Here is a 26,178-nt window from a genome sequence, read left to right as displayed (position 1 = left end):
AGAAAACAATTTACTATCCTGCAATGTAATCTCTATACCCTGAAAAGATTCATAGGAATTTACAAATTTGGGTCAAGAAATTCAGAAATGGAAGCCATGAAAACTGGAGCACTTCCTCCAAAATTCTGGAACCCCTTACATTTAGAAGAAAATTGGAATAAGAAGGAGAGGGAAAAAGATTAGGTTTCATCAAAATTTGCTAAGTGTCTCTTTTTCCAACTGAATTTCACTTCCTTCATCTTTCCCATGGAAACTTCTCCCAAACTATCCAAAATTTGTTAAAATTAACTGCTTGATTGGATTCCTTATCCCGAGAGCTTTCCGGTGATATATGATACTTGCCATTTCAGGCAAAAATGGACCTTTGGGCGAATTAATTCTGAATATGCCTCTGTCATTTAAATTTTTCCAATTTTTTATATAGTTTACACTATATAATTAACTTTGACTTTTCACCCATTTTAACTCCTGACGTCCTGCCACGTGGTGACCTGGGATTCATTGATGGGATCCACTGGACGCGACCTCGGATGACACCTCATCCATCCGCCATGTGTCGGCCACTTGTCCACCACATCATCACCACTTGTGCACCACTGGACGGCCAACTGTATGCCATGTCACCGCCATGTCAGCAGGACCCACGAGTTGTCTTTCCATGTGGACCCACCACCTATCTTTTGCCATTTCACAATGGCTAACCAGTGATCATCATTCCTTCGCGAAGTCGCAATAGCCGTTGGATCTTCTGAACCTGCAGGGTCTTTAACCTTCGCCATTTGAGCACGTGTTTTTCGCTATTTCATGATAGTTATTCGGTGTGCATCTTCCCTTCACAAATCCACACGCACCATCCGATCTCCTCAACTTGCTTGTTGGTTAATCCACTCTTTCTCTCCAAAACTTGCTTGCCTCGGGATCCTTGCTTGCATGGGGTCCACTAGTTGCCACTTGTCGGCCTCATCTGTCACCTCAGGAAGTGCACCCGCACGCTAGGGTCCGCTTGGGTACTGATCAACACCTTGCATCAAAATCCTCTCAAGGCTTTCACACTATAGATATGTGAAGCCTTACTTTTAAATATCACAAATGTTCATTTCCCAGCGAGTGTGGGATAAAGCCTCAAGCCTGGAACTGCACTTTTGAAGACTTTTTTCTGAGTTTTAATGGCGCTTGTTGGTCGGAAACTCAAATGCCTTCTTCCATTTTTTCATGCAGGGAGGATGCTAGAGTTCATGGCTCACATGAGGGCTTTAGGCTTATTGAATTCACTTTAAAACTTTTGCTATGGAGGTTTCCACATCCTTCCAACACAGGGAGAGAGCTACCAGAAGGGTTCTGAAGCTTTCAACACCCTCTCCACAGGACACTGGCTTTACATCCAGTGATTGCATTTGCTAAAGGTTTGTTATTGCCCATTTCATTAACCACATTTTAAAGCTCTAAAGCTTCTTCAACTGTAGAATATTTCCCACAAAACCACGTAGAGGAGGGGAAGATGCTGGCCGAGAGATTTCTGTGTTGTCTCCACCACCATACCACATGAAGGGAGGACTCCAACTTACCCACTGCTACAGTCTGAAAACCCCCACGTGACATGCCAGCTTCATTTTCCACATGGGATAGGGGCTTCATTGCATTTGATTTGGAGGAGATCTACAACCATGTGATGGAGGAGAGAAGATGTTTTCTTGAAAACTTCTGCATTTCCTTGACTCCACTCCACACAGAAAGGGAAAATGACAGCCTGCCAATCTTTAGCATCATGTGTTTCGGGGTTACCCACCATAAAACCTTTGAGATTTATATAAAGACTCTTTGGGGAGATTTTATGTTAATCATGTATGAGTTCTGTTTGAATTGGAGTTTCTGCTGATCCGATATTGCCTCTATTAGTAAACCAGCAAGATACATCATCCACCCTATGATATCCTGGGCCTGGATGCTGGGTTTTTTATTGCTTGCATTGGGCAATATGACTGGCAAGCTTACAATCCAAACCCATATAGCCTGAAAGCTCTAAAATATAGCTAACTTCTTCAAATCATTACGCATCTTATCCAATCATCGATCCTCGCCCCATTGCAATATATGTAAAAGCAGAAATAATGCTAGATGAAGCCCCCATATTAGTACCAGTAGAGTCAATATAACCAATTACAATTTGTTTGAAGGTTAAAGACATTTAACCTCCATATTGAATTTGGGTTTTACCTGCCAATGCATTTGCTTGAAAGTCTCTAAAACCCTTTTCAGCATAGGGAAGCTGCTGGCAATGTCATTTGCTAAGTAGTATTTTCATCTGCTCAACATTTGCCATTGGTTTTCAATGCTGTCAATTTGGTTACCCGAAGGATTCTTTTTATTTGAAACCTCACTATCAGGACACTAGACCTCAATGTCAAAGCTTATTTCCCTCTTGGCTTTTGAAGATACATGCTTTCCTTTTTTTACCATTTTGCCATAAAAATAATGCACAAGCATGAGCCAGGTCGGGCCCCAAAGTGGGTCCGACTAAAAAAAAATTCGTTTTCATGCAACTAACCTCTAAAATACCTCAGATGCCTTGAACATACCTTTGGAATCGATCGGCACCATTTTCGGATCATCAAACTGAGTTTTACAACTTTCAGACACTTATGCCACATTTTCGCATTTAATCGCAAAGACGCAATTTTCAAACTAGTCAAAACACCTTTGTGGACCTCGCCATCTGACAAGCATGTACTCTGATATATAAGCATAAACTCTACCAAATGGTTTCTCAAGACTAATCCCGAGTGAAGAGATATTAATTGTCAAAAATGACCAACTGGCTTTGTCGGCACTGCGGACTTGATGAAGTCAATGTTCAGGCAACATATGATACCTTTCTTAAAAATATCAAACGTTCTCCATAGACCCTCAAATCCGAGACATAGGTACCTTGAAGTACATATCAAAAATTAAAATTCTCAGTTCGACCAAAATTTTGACTGGGTGCAAATGGTACGCTCATGAAAACAGCTACTTTAACTGATATAGCACTGAAATTATGGATCACTGAAAGAGATGGCTTAAGAAACCCCTTTGAAAATGGATCAAACGGATTGGCAGAGGATTGAAACCTGAAACATAGCTTGTCATTTATACCAACAATATCTTGGAACAAACATTCTGGCATGACATTCACTGAGACAACTTTTACACTTGTGCAAAATAGGGCTCCGACTAGGTCCTGAAAAAGGGACTTGTCAAAACATACAAACTGCAAATAGTTCGAGCTTGGTAAACTGAGCAAATGGATTCATAAGGAATTTAAATTTTGCAAGCTAACTCACATTTATGCATACAATTCAATCCATTTTGAAATTCTTCATGAAAATCGATAGGGAAAAAGATATAAGCACTCAAAGTAGGCTGCTCAATAAAATCTGCATATGTGCCTAAAATGCACTTTCAGCTCACCCCTTGAAATGGGTACCTGAAAAATTGATCCAAACTGAAATCTAAAAGTGGCACATCACTGCATTGGCCAAATGAAAGGTGTAGGACACATTTCCCGAGCCTTACCCTTCGAAAATCAACCAGCTCCATTTTATCCTCTCTCTAACTAGGCCATTCAAACTGACTCATTTATGATCATTTGGAAAAGAAAAGCAAAATTTTGAAATGGGCTTCTAAAACTTGACTCAAATTTAATGAGTCCCAACAGTGACTCTCACTGGGGATGGTTGATTGCAAGATCAACACAAGAATCCAAATATCTATGGTTAAGCAGACCACCCAAAAAGGGATCACATTTCTTCTCTTCTAAAAAACAAGGCTTCCTTATTCTACCCAAACAGCAGGGCACTTTATTGAAAACAACACAACTGAAGCAAAGCAACTATACAATAGATACAAACATACTGACACCTGAATATAAATTGCTCCACTTTCCTCAGTATTTACCTCTATCGAAAATTTGATTCTCATCATCTGATACCATGATCCAAACAAAGGAACCTTTCAACAACAACTGAGCATAATCCTTATAATCATTCTCTTTCATCTCATTACTATAACAACTGGTGTGCATACCTTCTATCTGATTTTGAACTTTGTAATCACACACTATTTCAAAAGTAAAACTATGAGACAATTCACAATAGATGCCTTCCCACAAGCCGCCATACACTTCACTATCCCAATCAATTCTATCATTTGCAAAGGCATCATCATGCTGAACTTCAAAAAAAAAAAATTCATTCTCAACACTGTAATTTTCATCAGCACATGCCTTATTACCATTTAAGTTCATAGAATGAGAGACATTACTATCCAAATGATACAAATAAGGAACATAAATATCACAATCCACATGTGATACTTCACTATGTTGATCACACTCTATATTGTCCTTGTTTATCAAAATCAATACATCTGCATCCTCAATATCCCATTCATGGAAAAAAATGCATACCTATGGCTGAAGTAAATCCTTAGCTAAGTCTTTCTCAATCAGACTTACATCCACCTGAAAAAATTCCATTTGTGGTGTGAAGTAATCATCACATAACCCATGCCTCTTATCTTCCTCACGAAGTAAATTCTTACAACACATGCTACCACTATTTGGAACTACATTAGCATTACAAATTTGTTCAAAACAAGGGAAAACTTCAGCATTTTCATCAATGAAATTAGCACCATGGACATTAGTATCAAAAGAAAAGAACTCTGTATTCGGTTCAAGCATACTATCAACATTCACATTCTCTTCATGGTACTTCAAATTTTGAAAGCATTCAAATATAGGTTCACTTAAATCTGAAACTAGAACATTATCAGGACTTTCACATATGTTCTTATCTTCAAAGATATTTTCATTTTTAGATTCATGACTAAGATATACAACTTGGTCTCCTCTTATACCATCTTCACAAGATGAATAATAAGAATTCTCATAACCATCATCAACTGCATAACTGACATTCATTTGCCGATCAAAAGAAAGTGGAAAACTTGTGCCAAGATCACTCCTATTCTGAAATTGCTCTTCATTGTTCTTCTGTATACCTTCAAGGTGCTAAAAATCAAACTCAATGTCCTCATAATCAGTAGCACCACTCCATTTTGAAACACATTCATCACTGGGTATACTTGCACTGAAAACACTATCAGCATCATCCACAATTTCATTTTTAGTTTTATCAGATTTAATCAAAATTTGATTTACATCATATTGCACATTTTCACTTACATAATCAGCAACATTTAGTGATCCTTCAGTATTTGGTATTGCAACATTAAACACATCAGCAGCATGTAAAGACCAATGGTCATCACCATCATTGTTTTCATTTTCATTATCCTTGAGAGATGCATGATTAACTTCAAAGTTTGCAGTCACATAATCAGCATAACCAGCATACAAATCAAATGGTAAATATCCCATATATATGTCTATCTTTGTATCAGCATTATCACAACAATTCCCACTGATCATTCCATCATTACTGTGAGAGACAACCAACATTAACAACAAAGATTCTTGACTCTCATTTAAAATTGATTCACATATATCAACAAAACCATTCGGAATAGCAGGGCTTGTCATATTTTGACACAGAATGTTTTGATCAATTTCAAATGGTATTTCACCATTGAAGGTTCTTTGGCAATAAACAACAGCAGATAAAACTCTATTTGAGATCCCAAATTTTAAATTATTTTCAATATCCCTAGTTGTGTTAAAGGCTTCATACAAAGTTTTGGGTTCTTTGTTTCTCAATAGGAAACCCATCGTCTTACCAAAAGCACTCATATAAATATCCAAACATACTTTATCATCAAACTTATATTTTCTAGAAATTTTAGACAAAGCTTATGAAAATATGATATTAAATGTTGGTACCAATTCATCTTCCCTGATTTTTATATAAGTGAATTCTTTCAGCAAGTCACAATCACTCATCTTTTCATCAAATTGGTCTAAGAAATCTGAAATCAATTCTTCCCATGAGGAAATACAATCTGCCGGCAAAAAAGAGAACCAATCCCTTGCATCCTCTTTCAATGACTGGACGAATAACTTCATGCACACATCCTCTTGGCAAATATCAAACTCTCCTATCAAATCTGAAAAATCTTTTCACATGTTGACATGCTGATTCAGATTTCTTCCCACTGAATATGGGCAAATATTTTCTAATTTCTGTGGGTATGGGATTTGGATAACCGAAATATCTCTGAAATTTAGAGCAGCATAGTACTTCATACTGAAACCTTTCTTATTACATGGTTGTGACACTTCACTAGGCATGGTCATATGTGGAAATACACCTGATTGGAAAACTTCACTACACATTTCTTTTTACTCCCACAAATGATTATACAACCTTGCATAAAATAATGAAACACTTCAAGCACATATCCTTATTTCAAATCTATTCATAACATTGCTTGACACAAAGATTTCCAAATTTGCATACTACAGAAGAACATATACACTGGACATTTCAACAGAATGGATATGCAAATTAATTTGTGATTCCTCTCTTTCCCTCTTTACTAGTGTTGTTCACTTAATGGGAAAACTATTTTACTCATTCAAATTTTCAGAACAAACATCTTGCATTGAAACTTCTGAAAATACCTGGGTGTTTGCAGCTGTAAGACTTGTAGATCTGAAGATCAACTTCACATTTCAGCACTGTCTTTTACCTCAGAGTTGCCACCTCTTGCATAGAGGTCATTTTGAACAGCAGAATGTCATTCAACACATATTCAAATTCTTTATTGTCTCCTTCAATATCATTGCAATAAACATTCTTTCAGGCCACAAACACATAGATTTGGGAATAATCAACACCACATCTACTTATATCTTTCTACTGCACTTTATACCAAACTTTTATGATGAAGAATTCATGTGTAGATCTGCATTAGCAGTGATAACCCATATCTCTGCACTTATATAAAAAACCATAAAAACCTTGTGCAATACTAATTGCACAGACATTAAACACTAGTATGAACCACAAAGTCGCCATACAGCTGCAAGGACTTGCGCACAACTCAGCAACATGAATTTACTGTTACTCCATAATTTATGACATGAGAAAACATATCATTTTGCAGATCCAGAACACTAAACACTCTCTTCACCATAAAATCAATCTCAAACTCTCTACATATACAATGGACAGACTAGCTGGATATGAAATTGATAGGATGAGGAATACATTCAACTTATAACCTTGTCAATCAAACATTCAAATCCATTAGATTCCCCAGCAGAGTCACCATTTTTGTTGTTCACCAAAAGTGATTAACCCAAGATCACCTGCAAATCGATCTATGAGAAAGCCAATCTCAATCAATGAAACACTTCTGGGCTTGGACAACATAACATAGGATCCTAAATGATCCTCCTAAACTTCAGTTTCTGCTAGACCTAGGGGGGGACACCCTTTTGATGCATTGAATCAAACTCGTTTACTCACCATGACAACATCAATGAAGCAGTAAACCATTCCACAAACTCAACAAATTAGATAACACATGCAGATTGGCTAGATCTTGTACAAATAATGGGTGAAACGGAGCTTGGGAAGGATAGAACACAAACCCCTAAACATGAAGGGAAATAGATTTGTCTTTAAAATTGTAAATTTGAAACTATCCGCAAATATGCAAGATCGGTGCCTTGTTCATTGGGCAACAGAGTCACACACAGAACTACAAATGTGCATCCTAGTCACAAATTGGTTCTCCTTAAATGATATTCCTGCATTAATACCTTATACACAGAACTATCAGATCTGGGACACATATTTCATTTATTCATGACTGATTACAGAGTTTAAAACCTTCATTGAAGGATACCCACAAGCAATCATACAATCTCCTTGAAATTGACAAATTTCATCGTCCTTGAGGATTCAATTCATAATAATGAAATACATACACAGAGACAATAATGTGAGAAATTTACTCATGCCTGACACAAGTAAGATCTGCAACTAGAAAACAATTTACCATCCTACAATGTAATCTCTATACCTTGAAAAGATTCATAGAAATTTACAAATTTGGGTTAAGAAATTTAGAAATGGAAGCCATGAAAACTAGAGAACTTCCTCCAAAATTCTGGAACCTCTTACAATCAGAAGAAAATTGGAATAAGAAGGAGAGGGAAAAAAATTAGGTTTCATCAAAATTTGCCAAGTGTCTCTTTTTCCAACTGAATTTCACTTCCTTCATCTTTCCCATGGAAATTGTTCCCAAAATATCCAAAATTTGTTAAAATTAACTACCTTATTGGATTCTTTATCCTGAGATCTTTCCGGTGATATATGATACTTGCCATTTCGGGCAAAAATGGACTTCTGGGCGAATTAATTCTAAATATGCCTCTGTCATTTAAATTTTCCAATTTTTTATATAGTTTACACTATATAATTAGCATTGATTTTTCACTCATTTTAACTCCTGGCGTCCTGCCACGTGGCGACATGCTGGCGGCGTGCTTTTCATTATTTCGCGATAGTTATTCGGCATGCATCTTCCCTTCGCGAATCCACGTGCACCGTCTGATCTTTTCTCAACTTTCTTGCTAGTTAATCTACTCTTTCTCTCCAAACTTTGCTTGCCTCGAGATCCATGCCTACACTGGGTCCCACTAGTTGCCCACTTGTCGACCTTATTAGTTGTCTCGGGACACGCATCCATGCGCGTGGTGCCTGTTTGGGTGCCCATCAACACCTTGCATCAAAAGCCTCTTAAAGTTTTCACACTATGGATATGGGAAGCCTTAGTTTTAAATATCACAAATGTTCATTTCCCAGCAAATGTAGGATAAAGCCTCAAGCCTGGAACTGCACTTTTGAAGACTTTTTCTTGTTCGTCTGAAACTCGAATGCCTTCTTCCATTTTTTCACGCGGGGAGGATGCTGGAGTTCATGGCTCACGTGAGGGATTTAGGCTTATGGAATTCGCTTTAAAAATTTTGCTATGGAGGTTTCCACATCCTTCCAATGCAGGGAAAGAGCTGCCAGAGGGGTTCTGAAGCTTTCAACGCCCTCTCCACAGGACATTGGCTTTACATCCAACGATTGCATTTGCTAAAGGTTTGTTATTGCCCATTTCATTAACCACGTTTTAAATTTTTAAGGCTTCTTCAACTGCAGAACATTGCCCACAAAACCACGTAGAGGAGGGGAAGATGCTGGCCGAGACATCTTTGTGCTGTTTCCTCCACCATACCACATGAAGGGAGGACTCCAACTTACCCATCGCTACAGTGTGAAAACCCCCACGTGACATGCCAACTTCATTTTCCACGTAGGATAGGGGCTACATTGCATTTGATTTAGAGGAGATCTACAGCCACGTGAGGGAGGAGAGAATATGTTTGCTTGAAAACTTCTGCATTTCCTTGACTCCACTCCACGCAGAAAGGGAAAATGACAGTCTGCCAATCTTTAGCATCATGTGTTTCGGGGTTGCCCACCATAAAATCTTTGAGATTTATATAAAGACTCTATCTATGAGTTCTGTCTGAATTGGAGTTCCTGCTAATCTGATATTGCCTCTATTAGTAAACCAGCAAGATACATCATCCACCCTATGATATCTTGGGCCTGGATGCTGGGTTTTTTATTGCTTGCATTGGCCAATGTGACTAGCAAGCTTACAGTCCAAACCCATATTGCCTGCAAGCTCCAGAATATAGCTAGCTTCTTCGAATCATTGCGCATCTTATCCAATCGTTGATCCTCGCCCCATTGCAATATATGTAAAAGCAGAAACAATGCTAGACGAAGCCCCCATATTAGTACCATTAGAGTCAATATAACCAGTTACAATTTGTTTGAAGGTTAAAGACATTTAACCTCCACATTGAATTTGGCTTTTACCTGCCAATGCATTTTCTTGAAAGTCTCTAAAACCCTTTTCAACATAGGGAAGCTACTGGCAATGTCATTTGCTAAGTAGTGTTTTCAACTGCTCAACATTTGCTATTGGTTTTCAACGTTGTCAATTTGGTTACCCGAAGGATTCTTTTTATTTGAAACCTCACTATCAAGACATTAGACTTCAATGTCAAAGCTTATTTCCCTCTTAGCTTTGGAAGATACATGCTTTTCTTTTTTGACCATTTCGCCATAAAAATAATGCATAGGCATGAGCCAGGTCGAGCCCCAAAGTGGGTCCAACTAAAAAAAATTTCGTTTTCATGCAACTAACCTCTGAAATACCTCAGACACCTTGAACGTACCTTTGGAATCGATTGGCACCATTTTTGGATCATCAAACTATGCTTTACAACTTTCAGGCACTTACGCCACATTTTTGCATTTAATCGTGAAGACGTAATTTTCAAACTGGTCAAAACCCCTTTCTGGACCTCGCCATCTGATAGACGTGTACTCTGATATACAAGCATGAACTCTACTTTGATATGCCGAGTGAAGAGATATTAATTGTCAAAAATGACCAATTGGCTTTGTCGGCACTGCGGACTTGATGAAGTCAATGTCTAGGCAACACATGATGCCTTTCTTAAAAATATCAAACGATCTCCGTAGACCCTCAAATCTGAGACATAGGTACCTTGATGTACATATCAAAACTTAGAATTCTCAGTTCGACCAAAATTCTGATTGGGTGCAAATGGTACGCTCATGAAAACGGCTACTTTAACTGATATAGCACTGAAAGTACGGATCACTGAAAGAGATGGCTCAAGAAACCCCTTTGAAAACCGATCAAACGGATTGGCAGAGGATTGAAACTTGAAACATAGCTTGTCATTTATACCAACAATAGCTCAGAACAAATATTCTGGCATGACATTCATTGAGACAACTTTTACACTTGTGCAAAACAGAGCGCCGACTAGGTCCTAAAACAGGGACTTGTCAAAACATACAAACTGCAAACAATTCGAGCTTGGTAAACTGGGAAAATGGATTCATAAGGACTTGAAATTTTGCAAGATAACTCACATTTATGCATACAATTAAATCTATTTTGAAATTCTTCATGATGATCAATAGGGAAAAAGATATAAGCACTCAAAGTAGGCTGCTCAATAAAATCTGCATATGTGCCTAAAATGCACTTTCAACTCACCCCTTGAAATGGGTACCTGATAAATCGATCCAAATTGAAATATGAAAGTTGCACATCACTACATAGGCCAAATGAAAGGTGTAGGACACATTTCTTGAGCCTTTCCCTTCAAAAATTAACCGGCTCCATTTTACCCTCTCTTTAACTAGGCCATTCAAACTGACTCATTTATGATCATTTGGAAAAGCAAAGAAATTTTTTGAAATGGGCCTTTAAAACTTGACTCAAATTTAATGAGTCCCAACAGTATCTTCTCGGTATCTATGTGTGATATTATTGATTCAATCTTTTAGTAGTAGAGGATAAGTGTGAAGAAGTGTGTAGAGGTGTGGAAGAGAAGAGTTTGAGTTTTATGCTTATCTGAAAGTGTAACTAGGCATGAGAAGATGTTAGTTCATCAGTTCATGATCCTCATGATGTAATCCAAATGTTTCTATAAGGGAGTGAACCTTCCCCAGGGTTGTAGCCCTTCTTTTTTTGTGATTTGAGCAGTGAGCTCTAGGAAGTGCGCCTAAATGCATGTGCATTACCCATTGTAATATTTACATTTACTCCTAACAGGGTATTATCTCATTATGGATAGGTTCCCACCATGGTTTTTCCCTTAACTGGATTTTCCACATAAAAAATATTGGTGTTATGTGTGTTATTGATGTGGTGTTCATTTATGCTTCTATTATGTATTGTCAGATCTAAATTTAAGTTTGAGTTGTGTGGGGTTTGAGGGCAAACTAATTCACCCACCCCCCTCTTAGTTTGTTGCATTGTTGCCAAGAAAACCAATGTTGACCACTTCATTCATTAAAACGATTATAAAAAATTAAAATTTTAACTTTTATAATTAAATATGTTTGCATCAAATAAAATCAAGATTAATGACCTATAAAGAAGATTATTTTTTTCATTTTTTAGAATATATTATGTTCTAAGTAGACTGTTCAAGTCCACATTTTTTTCTTATAGATTATATATAAATAATTATTAAATTTATTTAAATATTAATGCATATATATTTTTATTTAATAGATGATTATATAATAATTTATTATAGAAAAACATAAAATTGGAAGATAAGAAAACTTGGTTGTGAGAGAAATTTTAAAATGAAATTTGTTTAAGTTGAGCATATTAAGATAAATAATCTTGCAAGATGTTTTAGTATTTTAGTAATGTAAAAATCATATTAATAAGTTGTAATTAGATTGTATTTTTTAAATATTTAATTTTAAATTATTATCTATTAAAATTTATTCATGAAAATTAACTTGATAACAATACATAAATTTATTCCTAAAAATATATTGCATAATGATATGCTATGGTAAATATAAAGTAGTAAAAGTAAAGAAATAAAAAACTATGAAAATCCATGATAGAAGGATCATAATGTATTATACTTTTGGAAGATCTTTGCAAATAACCCAAAAGATATAGCAAATAAATTTCATAGTTTATCATACACAAATCATACATTAGTATAATCGTTAAAGATAAAGAGTTAAATAAAATTAAAACAATTTTTTTAATAAAATAATAAACAACATTCTTAATAATTTTCTTTCAATATTTTGTTTTAAAATTTATTTGATACAATATTTTATTAAAAACACCTTTTATTTTTAATAAATTATTTCAACCTTATGTTATATTTAAAATCTTTCCTGCTCTATGATATTTGTCATCACTTTTACATTCCAAATAATATGTTTAAAAATTATAATAAATTATATATGTATGTGTGTATTTTAGTGTGTTAATATATTTGATTTAAATAGTGATAATATCTAGTGGTAAGGTGGTATCTCAAAAATTATGAAGTGAGCTAGACTAAAATATTTTTCTAGGATTTAGATAAATAATTAAGGAATATATTACTACTTCAAAATTAGAGATAAGAAGAAAAATCATTTTAGACATTTGATTTAATGGAGTTTTTAGATAACATGTTGGGAAGAACTCTTTTTCTACTTAAATGCAGACATTGGAATAGAAATTAGTTGTTGGACCATTCCCTTATTAAGAACATGCCTTCAACTTCTAACTTAGGAAAGGGTAAAAGGACATAGGACATGCTCAAATAAAGATTGCCTCATGTGTTAGAAGGTGAAAACAAATAGTTAGATGAGAAGAGATGAAATTAGGGCTTATACAAATTATTTGTTGAGGGATATTTCAAATCCAAACTTTTGTTTGTGATTATTTTTCATTTAGAAACATATAAAATCTATAGATGGTCTCTCATGTGTTGGCATAAGGGAAGCCATATCAAAGCTACTCTTGGATCTAGGTGGTTCACTAGATGAAGAAATAATTTTTTGGTTACACAATCAATGAGCTACACTATTTTATTCTCCATAGACATAGGAACCCAATCATTCCATTGTGACATTGAAGTCATTGAGAACTAGGAATTTTTTTTGTCAACTACTAGTTGAGTCATTATCATCACCTCAACGAGAATATATATAAACTATATTAGGCAATAATTGAGGTCAATAGCAGATTGAATGTAAATTTATTTTTAAAGATGAATCTAATGTATTTGATTGATGTTGTGATGGGGGTTTTGGTGAAGGTCTTGCTGAGATCCCTCCTACTACTAAGAAGGAGGAATGTAAAAAGTGTAGGTGTACTTTTCCCCCTCCTTGTTTATAGAGACTTTAGTATTTTGTGATTAAAAGATTGGTGAAGGGAGGGATGATGTACTTTTCCTTCCCTTATAGATATTTTAGTTTTTCTAAATGGTTTCATGATGGTATAGAATTTAAAAATAATAATAATAATTTATGGTCTCTATGGGGATGATCATAAGATAGTAGTTCAAAGTGATGTAATAGTATAAATCTTGTGTGTTTCTTGTCTATTTTCTTTTAGTTGGCAAAGAAGTTTACAATTCTTGAAACAAGAGGGGTTTGGGATAGATGTTTGAATTAACTAGTACTCCAGCCTTTCTATTTAGGAGGGTGGCATTTGAATAGTTGTTAAAATAACTACTCTTTTTTAAAGAATAGTCAAATGAACTATCTGATTTATTGAAATTCATACTTTCATTATTTTTTTTGTCTCTTAAAAACCTTATCCAGATATATAACAAACAAAAAATTACATTTCTTTTTTATTAAAAAATATTTACATTATTTTATTAAAACTAACTATAATTTTTTTAAATAATATATCATATATATTTTTTGTTTCACTTCTATCCATTGTATTAAAATAAATAAAAACAATATCATATTAATAAATTTGAATATGATATATGTAAAAATAAAAAAGTTAAAATTATTAAATATGTATTTTAGTTTTTATTTCAATATAAATAAATAAACTCATGAAAGTAGTCTCATTTCCCGCTCATTAAAAGAGAAGTAGATAAAGAGTTGGAGTAAACCATATCTCTTGGTTAAAAACAATTTGACGAGACAGAGAGTGGGACAAAGGTGGATGATGAGAGTGAGGCTTAGCAATGCTGCCCTTCCCATCCCACATTCAACCACACGTTACCTACTCCATTTTACTACAATTGGAAACATATTTAATTCCATGAACAAACTTACATTCAAACATTCTCTAAGTTTTCTATGTGCAATTAAAGTGCTATGCTCTCAACCAACTGTCAACTTAAGAGTAGCTTACCAACTTCAATTCCTACTTGAATGTAGATAGTCTATACAAAACTATAGTTGGAATAATTCAATGTAAAGGATAAAGGTGTATTGAGTGGTATTTTGTATACAAAGTGTTTTTACTATTTATTAACATATTTAATTTACTTGATAGGTTAAATTTTAACATGGATATTTTTTAACTTTATTGATTTAAAATATTTTTTTATTTTTTTAAAATATAATTATATTATTAGTATTGTCTAAGGGGTTGAGCTTAATTGGTTTTAAACACTAGGTTCTCATTGTGGAGACCCAAGTTCAATTCTCAATAAGGACATCTAAAATGAATTCTAAGTTGTGACTCTTGACCTTCCATAAAAATGGGGAAGGTCTAGGGTCAATCTAATCAAACATAATAATAATAATAATAATAATAATAATAATAATAATAATTCAAAATACTATAGCTTCGGCCTATTACCTACCAAAAAAAATAAAAAATTATATTATTAGTATTAAAATGCTTTGAGTTGAGTGATTAAATTAATATATACAAAGATATTTGTAAGATAATAAGAAAGATCAAGAATGAACATCAGTTACACATTTAAAAAATATTTAAAATACAATCAATATTAAATATACTAGACTTTTAACTTCAATCATATTATTTTCAATCTCAGTAATAATAGCATCAATTACATCATAATTGCATTCTTGTTTGATGCTTTCTAGATTTACATAATTCTTAAGGAGTGTGACTATCATTAAGACTAGTTGAGAAACTTCTCTATATTGCAATAGTTTCAGTTGTACTTTTCAGTGTACTTCATTTTTAACATTAGAAATAGAAGACACAAGAATGATATATTAATGTAGAAAATGGTTATTCATAAGTTTATCATTTATTTCAACAATCAATGGCATTTTTGTCTCTTTGAAATAAGGTGATTATTTACCATTTTTTCTTAAGGATTAGGTAATAAGAGGATTGGTAGAGCTATCTACTTGGAAGCATGTGGTTCCATAAAATGGCAATGCTTAATCATATGATAAATTATAATTTTGATTTTGGTCAAATCAATTTGACAAGAAGTCAATACCATTTACATATTCAATTGTATATTTATTAACTATAAATTTAATTTATTACTAAATAGTATATGAAAGCATTTATTTCTCCACATTCACATTCAACTCAATTCAATAGGATTGGGTTTGACAACCTGATAGAGGAGAGGAATTAGTTTGTGTGTCTCTTCAACTCGTGTAGCAATTTGGGATGACTTAGAATCTTCCCATAATATATTTAATTAAAGCTCATTAGTCAACCCTCCAATTTCAATTTTGTGTCATGGATTATCTTCTCATGATTCAAATGATAGATCATGAAGTTTAACCCAAAACATTAAGAGGAAAAATTGTCACAATCAAATCCAAAAGCAATTCATACTAATTTCATGGATTTGAACTTGTGACCTCTCTTTTAAGAGCACAAGTTCTCTACCACTAAGCCAACTCAAGCTCTACAAGGTTTTTTTTAAATTTAAATGTTTTTATTATTTTATAAAAGCATTGAGAGTTTTTTTATTTGATGGCATATATATATATAACAAATATGTGTATATATATACATATTAGTTAAATAAAGATATGTATACACATACATACATATTTAATTTATATATATAATTGTCTCAAAGGTTACATTTTATTTGTTTCAAATACATTATGCTTTCAACAATTTTCCCACTAAATTATTTTTAAAAATTACAAAAAATTTAGGATTGATTTTTTCCACTAATTTTTCCATTAAATTTTCCCACTAAAAATCACATAAGAAATAAATTATATATCCTATATTTTCCATTAAATTTTCCCACTCAATTTTCCCACTAATGGGATGAGCATTGAATTTCATCCATAGGATGAATTCAATCTCCATCGTTGGATTCTACAGCTACAAAGAAACTTAAAATCAAAAAACAAAAAGGGAAAGGAGTTCAAACCCTAACTTTATTTTTGCCGATTGTAGGAACATTCCTCTCCTTGGAGGCATGATTGGGGTTTTGAAGAGGGGTTGATCTAAGAAGAGAATCGTGGTAAATTTTTTCTCATGCAAAGTCCATTGGAGATTGTTTTTTCATAATTTATTTTCAAATGCATATGCTAATAATTTTTTTGGGGATTTTGTTTACAAGTTGCTTGCCCTCTTCTAGGGTTTTGTTTGTAGTTTGAATATTCTTGTTTTCCTCTTATTAGCTATATTTTTCTTTTTATTTCATATGAAGCATCTGGTTTTCCTCTTATTTCCTTTTTTCAAACAAAGCCCTAGATCTAATGTATCTCTTCTTTTTATTTTATTTTGTTTTTACATACATCTAGGTATAGATCCAAAAGAAATGAGATCTGCAGAAAAAATGACGAAAGAAATGAGATCTACAGAAAAATGACGGCTATTTACTTATTTTTCATTTTTTTTCTATTTTGAAAGGGATGTGACGTCCCCATGGGGGTGTCGTAGTCCCATGGAGGCCGCGACACTGCCATGGGGTGTCCTAGTCCATAGGGGCTGTGACATTCCCTCGTTTGCAAATTTTTTAAAATATTTTTAATTTTTAATATATATATATATATAAAGAATGACCAAAGATGGATGAATTCACCCATTCATCGACTTATTTAACTGCGGTGTAATTACGTAGATAATACAAGACAAACCGCCCGTCATACTCGAGAGTTTATTTCCCCTCCTATCAATTGCTGAAACTGATAGGATCCATAGCCTATTAGTTAGTGTCAGGGCAGTATCGAATGCAGAGCAGCAATCAGCCCTTTCAGATCCTCTCCCGATCATAACTTCTCCCTCGAATTCCTGCATTTATTTAAATTGCTTCTCTACTTTTCGAATAGTAGCCCCCCCCACCACTGTTTTAGTTTCCAAGGAGCATTAACGAGTGGGTGGGAAAAGATAGTTCCATCAGTGCATTTGGAGGGCCCCGGCTGGTAGTTCGCCATAACTCTTTCACGCCAAATTCTATACATAACAGTAACATACCCCCTACACTATAGTTTAGTTTCTACCCTGCCGAATAGTAGGGGGCTAGCCCTCTAGTCAACACTCGGGGGGGTGGTGGGGTTGGTGCGAGGAGGTAGGCGCGAGAAATGTGCTCTCGGTAGATATAATTGATTCGGTATTACCAGGTCCTTCATAACAGAGCAGCAGTCTAGATTTTTTGTTTGACCTCCTCTACAGTTGAACCACCATAGAGTTCCTCCCATCACCCCTATAGGGCCCGGAACATTACGTCATGGGGGGCGGTCAGTTCGTTTGCTGGCATAGTACTGTCTGTCGAATTTATCAACAATAACTAGATCAAAATGATTTATATATGTGTGTGTTTTAAATTTATCTATGAGTTTGATGTTATAAGCGTTCATATTCACATGTTGAAGGTCAGAATTTCTCTAGATGAACATGTGCTTTCTTTATTACAACAAGCATATTTTATTCAAATTCAAATTCAAATTTAAAATTTGAAATCTAATTTTTTATATTAAATTTCAATAGTTTAAGTTGAAACTTATTTAAACTTTAATTTTTTTAAAACATATATATATATATATATATATATATATACACACACAGTCCAAAGCTTAGCTTCTATCCATCTAAAAGAGAAAGAAGATATTAATCAAAATTGACAAAAAAATGCGACAAAATTGTTTTGGGTGTTTCGTCGGAATTTGGAGTCAAATGCGTTAGTGTTAGCAACATAAAATTTATGTCATCATGTATGTAAAAAAAAATAAAAAATCAAGTATAAAATAAAATAATTTCTAAGTAAAGAAAACAACTCCAAATTGATATCTAGTATATTAAATATTAATGCTACTTATATATTACACCATAAGTTTATTGAAACATCCAAATAACATCACATGATTTATTACTTTATAAATTTTTTAAAAAAAATTCATTATCATTAATTAATATTTATTGTTTAAAAAATAACATTATTTTTTTATTTTTAAAATCTAATAAATATATTATGTAAATAATAATAATTAACTTGAACTATAGTCTAAAAAAGTGGCATAACTGACCAAGATCTTTGGGTTCATCTCATATAGATTTAGTAAGATCGTTTCTCTTTCAAACTCTATCCAACCACTAAAGAGTTTATAAGAATGCTCGCCTTATCTTAAACAATGATATAAAAATTTCTAGTGAAATTCCAAGTCACTCAGCTGCCCTGACCAACTTTATTAACCCCCAAAAAATCATCTCGGACCGTCTGAAAATCACAACTAATAAGACTATATTTTAGAAAGTAGAACTTTAAATCCACATGTGCTATTAAATCGTGTTTGCCGACGCTCATCTGGTGACGTCGTTTTAATTGCATGGATGACGTTCTCTTTGAGATAATGGAATCTAACCTGTATAGATATTATTAAGATCTCAAAAATATTTATATCACGTTTTTTTAAACATACGCTAATACCAAACAAAAATATCGCACTCATGGTGGCAACAGATGCCCGATCTACAGCTAGAAAACAAGTGTCATGCAAAATCAGGTTCCCAATTCTGGATAGAACTCTATCATCTGGGCATGCCATCCATACAAAAAAACCTCCCCCAGATCTTATCTCTGTAATTTCACACCTTTACTAAATTCTTTCCCTGCCGCGCAACCAATGGAACAAACCTTCTCTGTAACTCCGCTTTCTTACATATGCCCTTATTTTATTCCCAGCTCGCTCGAAGGGCAGAATGGAGAGGAGCCCATTTTCTCTTCAGATTTCCAGCAAAATGATGATCTCGTTGCCTCACTTTTAGCTAAAAAAATCCATCAGCAAGGGGTGAAGAATGGAGGAGAAGAGGGTTTCAGATCTGTTAGCAGCACATTTGCGAAATGGAATGGAAGCTCTTCTCTGCCTTGTCTGCAACCCCAGAAATCCCAGCAGGCCTTACACAAAAGGTGTATACGTTTCTTGAAATGCATAAACGATCACAGAATGAGTCCATTCGATGAGAGGCATGGTGGAAGAGTAGGTACTGTTAATAAGCATGATGATTATGACAAGCTTGCCATCCACCATGTGGTTGCAGAACGTAAGAGAAGAGAAGAGATGAGTCAGATGTTTTCTGCTCTGCGTGAATTGCTACCGGTAAATCCAAAGGTACGTTCTTTATCAAATTCTGCATGCTCATGCATTTCTTTTGATTAAGGCTATGATGGGCTAATGGATACTTTTTGTACAGAAGGGCAAAGCTCCAGTGCTGTTGCAGACAATTGATTACGTGGCTCATCTGAAGCAGCGAGTAGAACAACTGGAGCGCCGCAATGGAGAACTGGAAGCATTACTCCATCAAAGATCACATCTTTATTAAGATAATACCCCACCTCCTGTATTTTATGTTACCATGTCTAGATTTTTCTAATTCTCAACGTAATTGATTCAAATGTAGTATTTTCAATAGGAAAAGAATTGCTATATGATGTCTAAATCTACTCTTACCTAGAACCCTGGTAATTATATATGCATTATGTAATGTAGACGCACAGTGAGCTCATCAGATAAACATATTGAATGGCAATGGAAACATCCTAATGCTGCTACTATATTGGATAGTATGTACGAAGCTTCAACACAGCTCGAATCATGTCTACAAAAATAATGTTTATTGGACTATCAGAAGATAAATTTCATATTTACTTTTAAAAAGTCAACAATGTATGTGTATTATTCTACTTGTTGAATCATTTCCTTAGAATTATGTTGCAAACTTGATAGGCTTTTAGGGGATTTATAAGCACCAATTCAAACTGGAACAAAAATATTTCGTTGAGATGTTTGGGACGTTTGTTACCTGCTAAGAATGTGTAGTGGACTAGGTCTTAATGATATCAATAGACAAGGTGTTGCTTTATAGATCAAGTGAATTGTCAGAATTTGTGCTGGAAATGAAGACATGAAATTCTTATTGTGAAATTGTTTTGTTTCTAGTTTACAATTATAGCCAACCAATTTAGTATGATTTGTGTTTCCATTCTTTTTTAATTTCTCTTAAATGATGCTTTTATGTCCAAAAGCATTTAGAGGGAATGTGAAACTATTAAATTTTGGCATTGTTATAGATTTTACAAGCAACCATTTTTTTGGTGGTCTTCCAACATTTGTTTCAGGATAAGGCATTGGTGGGGACTACTCGAATTCACTATGTTAATTTCTTTACATTGAGAATTTGACATCTACAACATCTTTACTCTAAGATTGATTCTCCTTGACCATTTACCCTCAATGATTTAAGCTATATTTAATTTGATTTGTGTTGAGCAATAAACTTTCCAAATAACAATCAAGGTTCTACCTTCTTAGTATCTACATAAATGTATGTGTGCTCTATTAGGCTTTGGTGGAAGCACCAAAATGGTAGGTTGATACTCTTTCTTTTAATTACACTCCTAAGAAAGGATATAGCTTGCTTTCACCTCATCTTCTCATCCAGTTCAACAATTAAATACTAGGTGGTCTCTTTAGTATCCAAATTTTATTTAGGCTAGAGCCATTTTTAAATAGTGTGGGTGATTGTGAAGCTGAAAGCTACCTCATTTTGGATGGTGTTTTATTTACACCCACTTTCTATTTCAATTTGTTTGATATATTTTGGCATATTTAATCCAAGATGTCTTTTCTATGGCCAATTAGAAACCCTTCTACAACTTTTTTGTTTTGTGATGGCATTTAAAAATGCCTAGTAATGAATACGTGATTGTCAATTGTCTTTCTATCATGAACCATTTATTTGACACAATGTTCTTTTCAGTGATGAGGCAAATTTTGTTCATAGAGTTCTCTTATCCATGACACATAAGTTCAAATTGAAAACTGTTTTCCAAGAATCTAGAAAGATAGAAATTACATTTCTTTCTCACTTGTTGTGGATACTGATTTTTTTATTCATTTCAAATCACCGTTCTAATGTGTTGGTGTAGAATCTAGTTTAGGATTGTAATATGGCACTAAGTGTCAAGAATCTACTTAATATTTTGGGGTGAGTACCCTTTATTTAGTGGCTATGATTCCACCTTATCCACCATACCATGCTAGATCACCCACCAAGACTCAAAACAAAGCTCATGTGAGTCCTCTTGTCACTACCATAGTAGTTATCAAATAACATCCACTCCTAGATCACCTAAGTGGTATTTTGGCTTGACCCCATCACCACCTTTATCTTTTGAACAAAAAAGGGAATGATCATTACCTCTGTATCACTCTCTTATCTCCTCTAAATGAAATGGGTGGGCCCCACTATATCAAGGGAAATTCCCTTAATCATCTCTTTCTATATCTCTACTAAAGACTATATAGAACCAATCATGGGATAATCCTAAAGAAAGAGAAAATATCATCCTTATTAGTTGGGAAACCAAGGATTATGTCAAACATGTGCCATACAGATGGTGGGATACCTCTCCTAAGCAAGAATCATGTTCCTCATATACCTCTCCTTCTCCACACATTACTCCCAATGCCAGAATTGCCCTTGTTTCTTTATTACAATATTTTCTTATATATTTATGTTGAATTGGTGATTTGATGATTGTTTCCCTAAGAGAATCATGTTTTTATTGTTTTATCGTGTTATTTCTATTTTAGAAACAATTTATTTCTATATTATTTTTCAAATTTAGAAATTTAGTTTACTACCACTTATATTTTATTAAAAATATAATTTTATTATCTAACCTTAAAAAAAAGTCAATCTATTGTTGATTATATTTTACTATTGAATAAGGATTACAATTATTTATTAGGACATCCATACAAACTTCTCAATTTTAAAACATAACAAACTAAAATGATATGTGCACAAACCAATATTAGACAATTCCACCCATATTATTGTGTGGGAAAACTAGTAAAAAACAAACCAATACTAGATAGATAGATAGGTAGATAGATAGATATATAGATAGATAGATAGACCAAGCTTTGATAATTCTACCCATATTAGTACAAGTAATAAAACTAGAGGGAAGTGAAGATGATACACACATTATGTGTGTATATATAAGGCTAATTGTCTACTTAGTAAACTAAATATTGAGCAATTCACCTTCAATGGAGTTGGGATCAACATTTATTTTCACTTAGATGATTTTAAAGTTCATCTAAAAATGATGATGAGAGGATAACTATTTGAATTTATGATGACAACGATATCTATAAATAAACATTTAAATTTTTGAGGTTGGTGCTTTAATATTTATGACTATCTAGAGATATTAACTAGAAATCAAACTTTGGTATGCAATGGGCACGTGTCAAATAGGTGTGAAGCTTAGTTAACATTTTTTTAATTTTTTGCTTACATTCATGCAATACTTGAGGCCAATTGAAAGGCTATTAAGTATAGATGTAATTAAGATATTTCTAAACAAGTGATAATTTTAGATTGGTTGTGCATCCACTTACATTATATTTATATATTAGTTAATTTTAAAAATTTAATCTTTTAAATGCAACATCCTTAAAATGCACAAAAAATCAAATAAAGAGTTAAGTCTCACTTTACCTCTATTTCTCTCTCTTTTCCTCTTTTATCTCTCTTGCTATCCTACTCTCTTCTCTCTCTCATATATAATTAGATATAAAGAATGACTAAGTTTATGTGCCAGGCCACTTGTTATAATTTGTATACTATTTGATGAGCGATTACTCACAAAATTTTCACGCTAAATACATACATTCTTTATAGATGCTTCTTAATATAAATTAATACATAGGGAATCATTCCAATTAATGGACTTGGAAGAAACCTTAACTGAATTGTATCATCATGTTATCCTTTCTTTTACCTTGAACTTTTCCAAATGAAACTAGCACTTATTTCTTCATTTGCAATTTGTAGCAGGAAACACCGAGGCATAAGATTGTATGAGGCGGAGCAGTGAAATCGCTCATATGTTTGAACAACAGAGGTTTATAGAAAGTAATAGAGTTGTCAGGTGTATAACCATCTGTAACTATCAATGTAATAACATTTACGCTGACAAAAACTCCTTAGTGTTTGTTTATTTACCATATCAACGTGATGGCTATTTTGCCTTGGATTTCGATATCTAGATGAATTTATTCGCTTCACAGTGGAGATCATTCGTCTATTGTCACGTCACAAGACAACTTTCATATTTATATGAAAAACAAACAGCTGGGATTGTGTATTATTCTTGTTCAATTATTTCCCTAGTCTTGATAAGCTTTTAGGGGATTTATAAGGGTCACTTCAAACTGGAGTAGAAATTTATTTTGAGATGTTTGGAACATTTGTTGCCTATTAAAAACAGTTTGAGTTGGCTAGGTGTTATTGATGTCAATAGACAAGGTATTGTTTTATATATTAAGTGAATTGTTAGAATTTGTGTTGGTAAGAAAGAGAGGAAATTCTTATTGTGAAATTGCTTCGTTTCTAGTTTATAACATAGACAATCAACTTAGAATGGTTTTTGTTTCCATTCTCTTGTAATTTTTCTTATTCTTACTGAAATCGATGGTGCTTTTGTGGCTAGATGCATTTAGAAGGTATGGAAATATATTAAACCTTGGCTTTGGGATATATTTTACAAGGAACAACCTTTTTGTGGTCTTTTAGCATTTGTTTGAAGATAAGGTACTAATGGCTACTCCTTAGATTTACTATGTTAATTCACTCACATGGAGAATTAGGCATCTACAATATCTTTACTCCAAGGCTAATTCCACTTGCATCTCTTAGCTTCAAGACTTTAAGCTATATTTAATTTAATCCATGTTGAGCAAGAAACATTCCATATAATAATTGAGGTATTGCCTTCTTAGTATTTGCATAAAATATATTTGTGCTCTATTAAGCCTTGGTGGAAGCAACAAAATTGATAGGTTGATACACATTTTGGAATTAGACACCCAAGAAAAATTATAGCTTTCTTTCACCTCATCATCTCATGGTTCAAACATTGAATACTAGGTGGTCTCTTTAGTCTCCCAGTTTTATTTAGGTTAGGTATTTTCAAATACTATGGAAAGTGATTGTGAAGCCCAAAGCTAAACAATATTGGTCCAACTAGAAACCCTTCTACACCTTTTTTTGTTTCGTGTTGGCAAACAAAAATTCTTAACAATGAATCCATGATTGTTTCTAGTCTTTCTAGCTTGAAACATTTACTTGGCATGATGATATTTCCAATGATGAGGCCAAGTTTTTTATAGATTCCTCCTATCCATGACATGCTTTCAAATTGAAATTTATTTCCAAGTATTTTAGAAATATATAAATTACATTTTTTTTCATTTTGTTGTGTATATGAATACCGTTATTTGCTTCAAAGCACTATTGATTTCTAATGTGTTGGTATAAGTCTAGTTTAAGCTAGTAATGTGGAACTAGATGTTAAGAATATTCAAATCCTCAGTCTTTTGGGAGACTACCTTTTATGTTGTGGCTATGATTCCACCTTCTCCGCCATCTCATGCTAGATCACCAACCAAGACTCACAACAAAGATCATTTGAGTTTACCGTGCCACTACTCTCTATGAGCTATCAAACAACATATACTCCTCTACACATAGGTGGTATTCTAACTTGACCTTTTCACTACCTTTATGTTTTGACCACCAAAGAAAATTGTCATTACCTCTATATCACTCTCTTGTGTTCTCACAATGACATGGGTAAGATTGAGCACTATATCAAGGGAAATTCCTTTAATTGTCTCTTATTATATCTCTACCAAGGGATATATAGAACAAATCATGTGATGATCCTAAAGAAGGGAAAAACGTTATTATTGTTAGTTGGGAACCTTAAGATGATATATCAAATATATATCATGTAGAGGGTGGGATAAATTTGATTGGCAAGATTCATGTTCCTCAAATACCTCTTCCCCTCCACCCCTCCACCTCCTACTCCCAATACTATAATTATCCTTGTTTCTAAATTATAATATTTTATTTTATATTTATGTTGAATCTATGACTTGGTGGTCGTTTCTTTAAGAGAATCATATTCTTGTTGTTTTGCACTACTATGTTCATTTTAGAAAAGGAGAAAAAGAAGAAGATAATGCTATATAGATAGATAGAGAGATGTATAGACCAAGTTTTGACAATTCCACCCATATTACTACAAGTGAGGAAAATAGAGAAATAAAGATAATACATGCATCAAGTGTGTGTTTGTGTGCATGTGTGTGTATGGGTAAAAGTATAAAGTGTGTGTTGTTCTTGTTGTGCACAAATCTCTTCATTATATGGTGAATAGTAACAAAGAAAGTCTTCTCCTTAAATTAGATATCTCTAAAGCCTACAACATGGTCTCTTGGTCCTTCCTCTCAAAGTTCCTTCTCAAATATGGTTTTTTTGGTAAGATCTTGAAGACAATTGAGGTTTCTTTCACTCCTCCATGTT

At 33.7% G+C, this 26,178-nt stretch overlaps 1 protein-coding gene across 2 annotated transcripts; it reads left to right on the top strand.

Moving 5' to 3' along the window:
• Positions 1-19,287: 19,287 nt before the first annotated feature.
• Positions 19,288-24,101, top strand: LOC131030375 (transcription factor BHLH42). Of its 2 annotated transcripts, none has more exons than XM_057961170.2 (2): positions 19,288-19,901; positions 19,987-24,101. In XM_057961170.2, the coding sequence occupies exons 1-2, from the start codon at positions 19,416-19,418 to the stop codon at positions 20,110-20,112; spliced, it is 612 nt and encodes a 203-aa protein (XP_057817153.1). In that variant the 5' UTR covers positions 19,288-19,415; the 3' UTR covers positions 20,113-24,101. The 2 variants fall into 2 exon arrangements, with proteins under 2 accessions (XP_057817153.1, XP_057817152.1); XM_057961169.2 differs by having other exon boundaries at positions 19,295-19,901; positions 19,984-24,101.
• Positions 24,102-26,178: the final 2,077 nt, after the last annotated feature.

This window comes from Cryptomeria japonica, chromosome 7, assembly GCF_030272615.1.
Source record: "Cryptomeria japonica chromosome 7, Sugi_1.0, whole genome shotgun sequence".
Taxonomy (NCBI): Eukaryota; Viridiplantae; Streptophyta; class Pinopsida; order Cupressales; family Cupressaceae; genus Cryptomeria; species Cryptomeria japonica.
The sequence above is the reverse complement of the archived record's forward strand: the minus strand, read 5'-3'. Positions and strand labels throughout refer to the sequence as shown.

Bases quoted from the DNA above. Each gene is read 5' to 3' on its own strand.
- LOC131030375 (XM_057961169.2), top strand. From the start codon at position 19,416: ATGGAACAAACCTTCTCTGTAACTCCGCTTTCTTACATATGCCCTTAT. The intron at 19,902-19,983 runs GTACGTTCTTTA...CTTTTTGTACAG, and splicing joins TGCTACCGGTAAATCCAAAG to AAGGGCAAAGCTCCAGTGCT.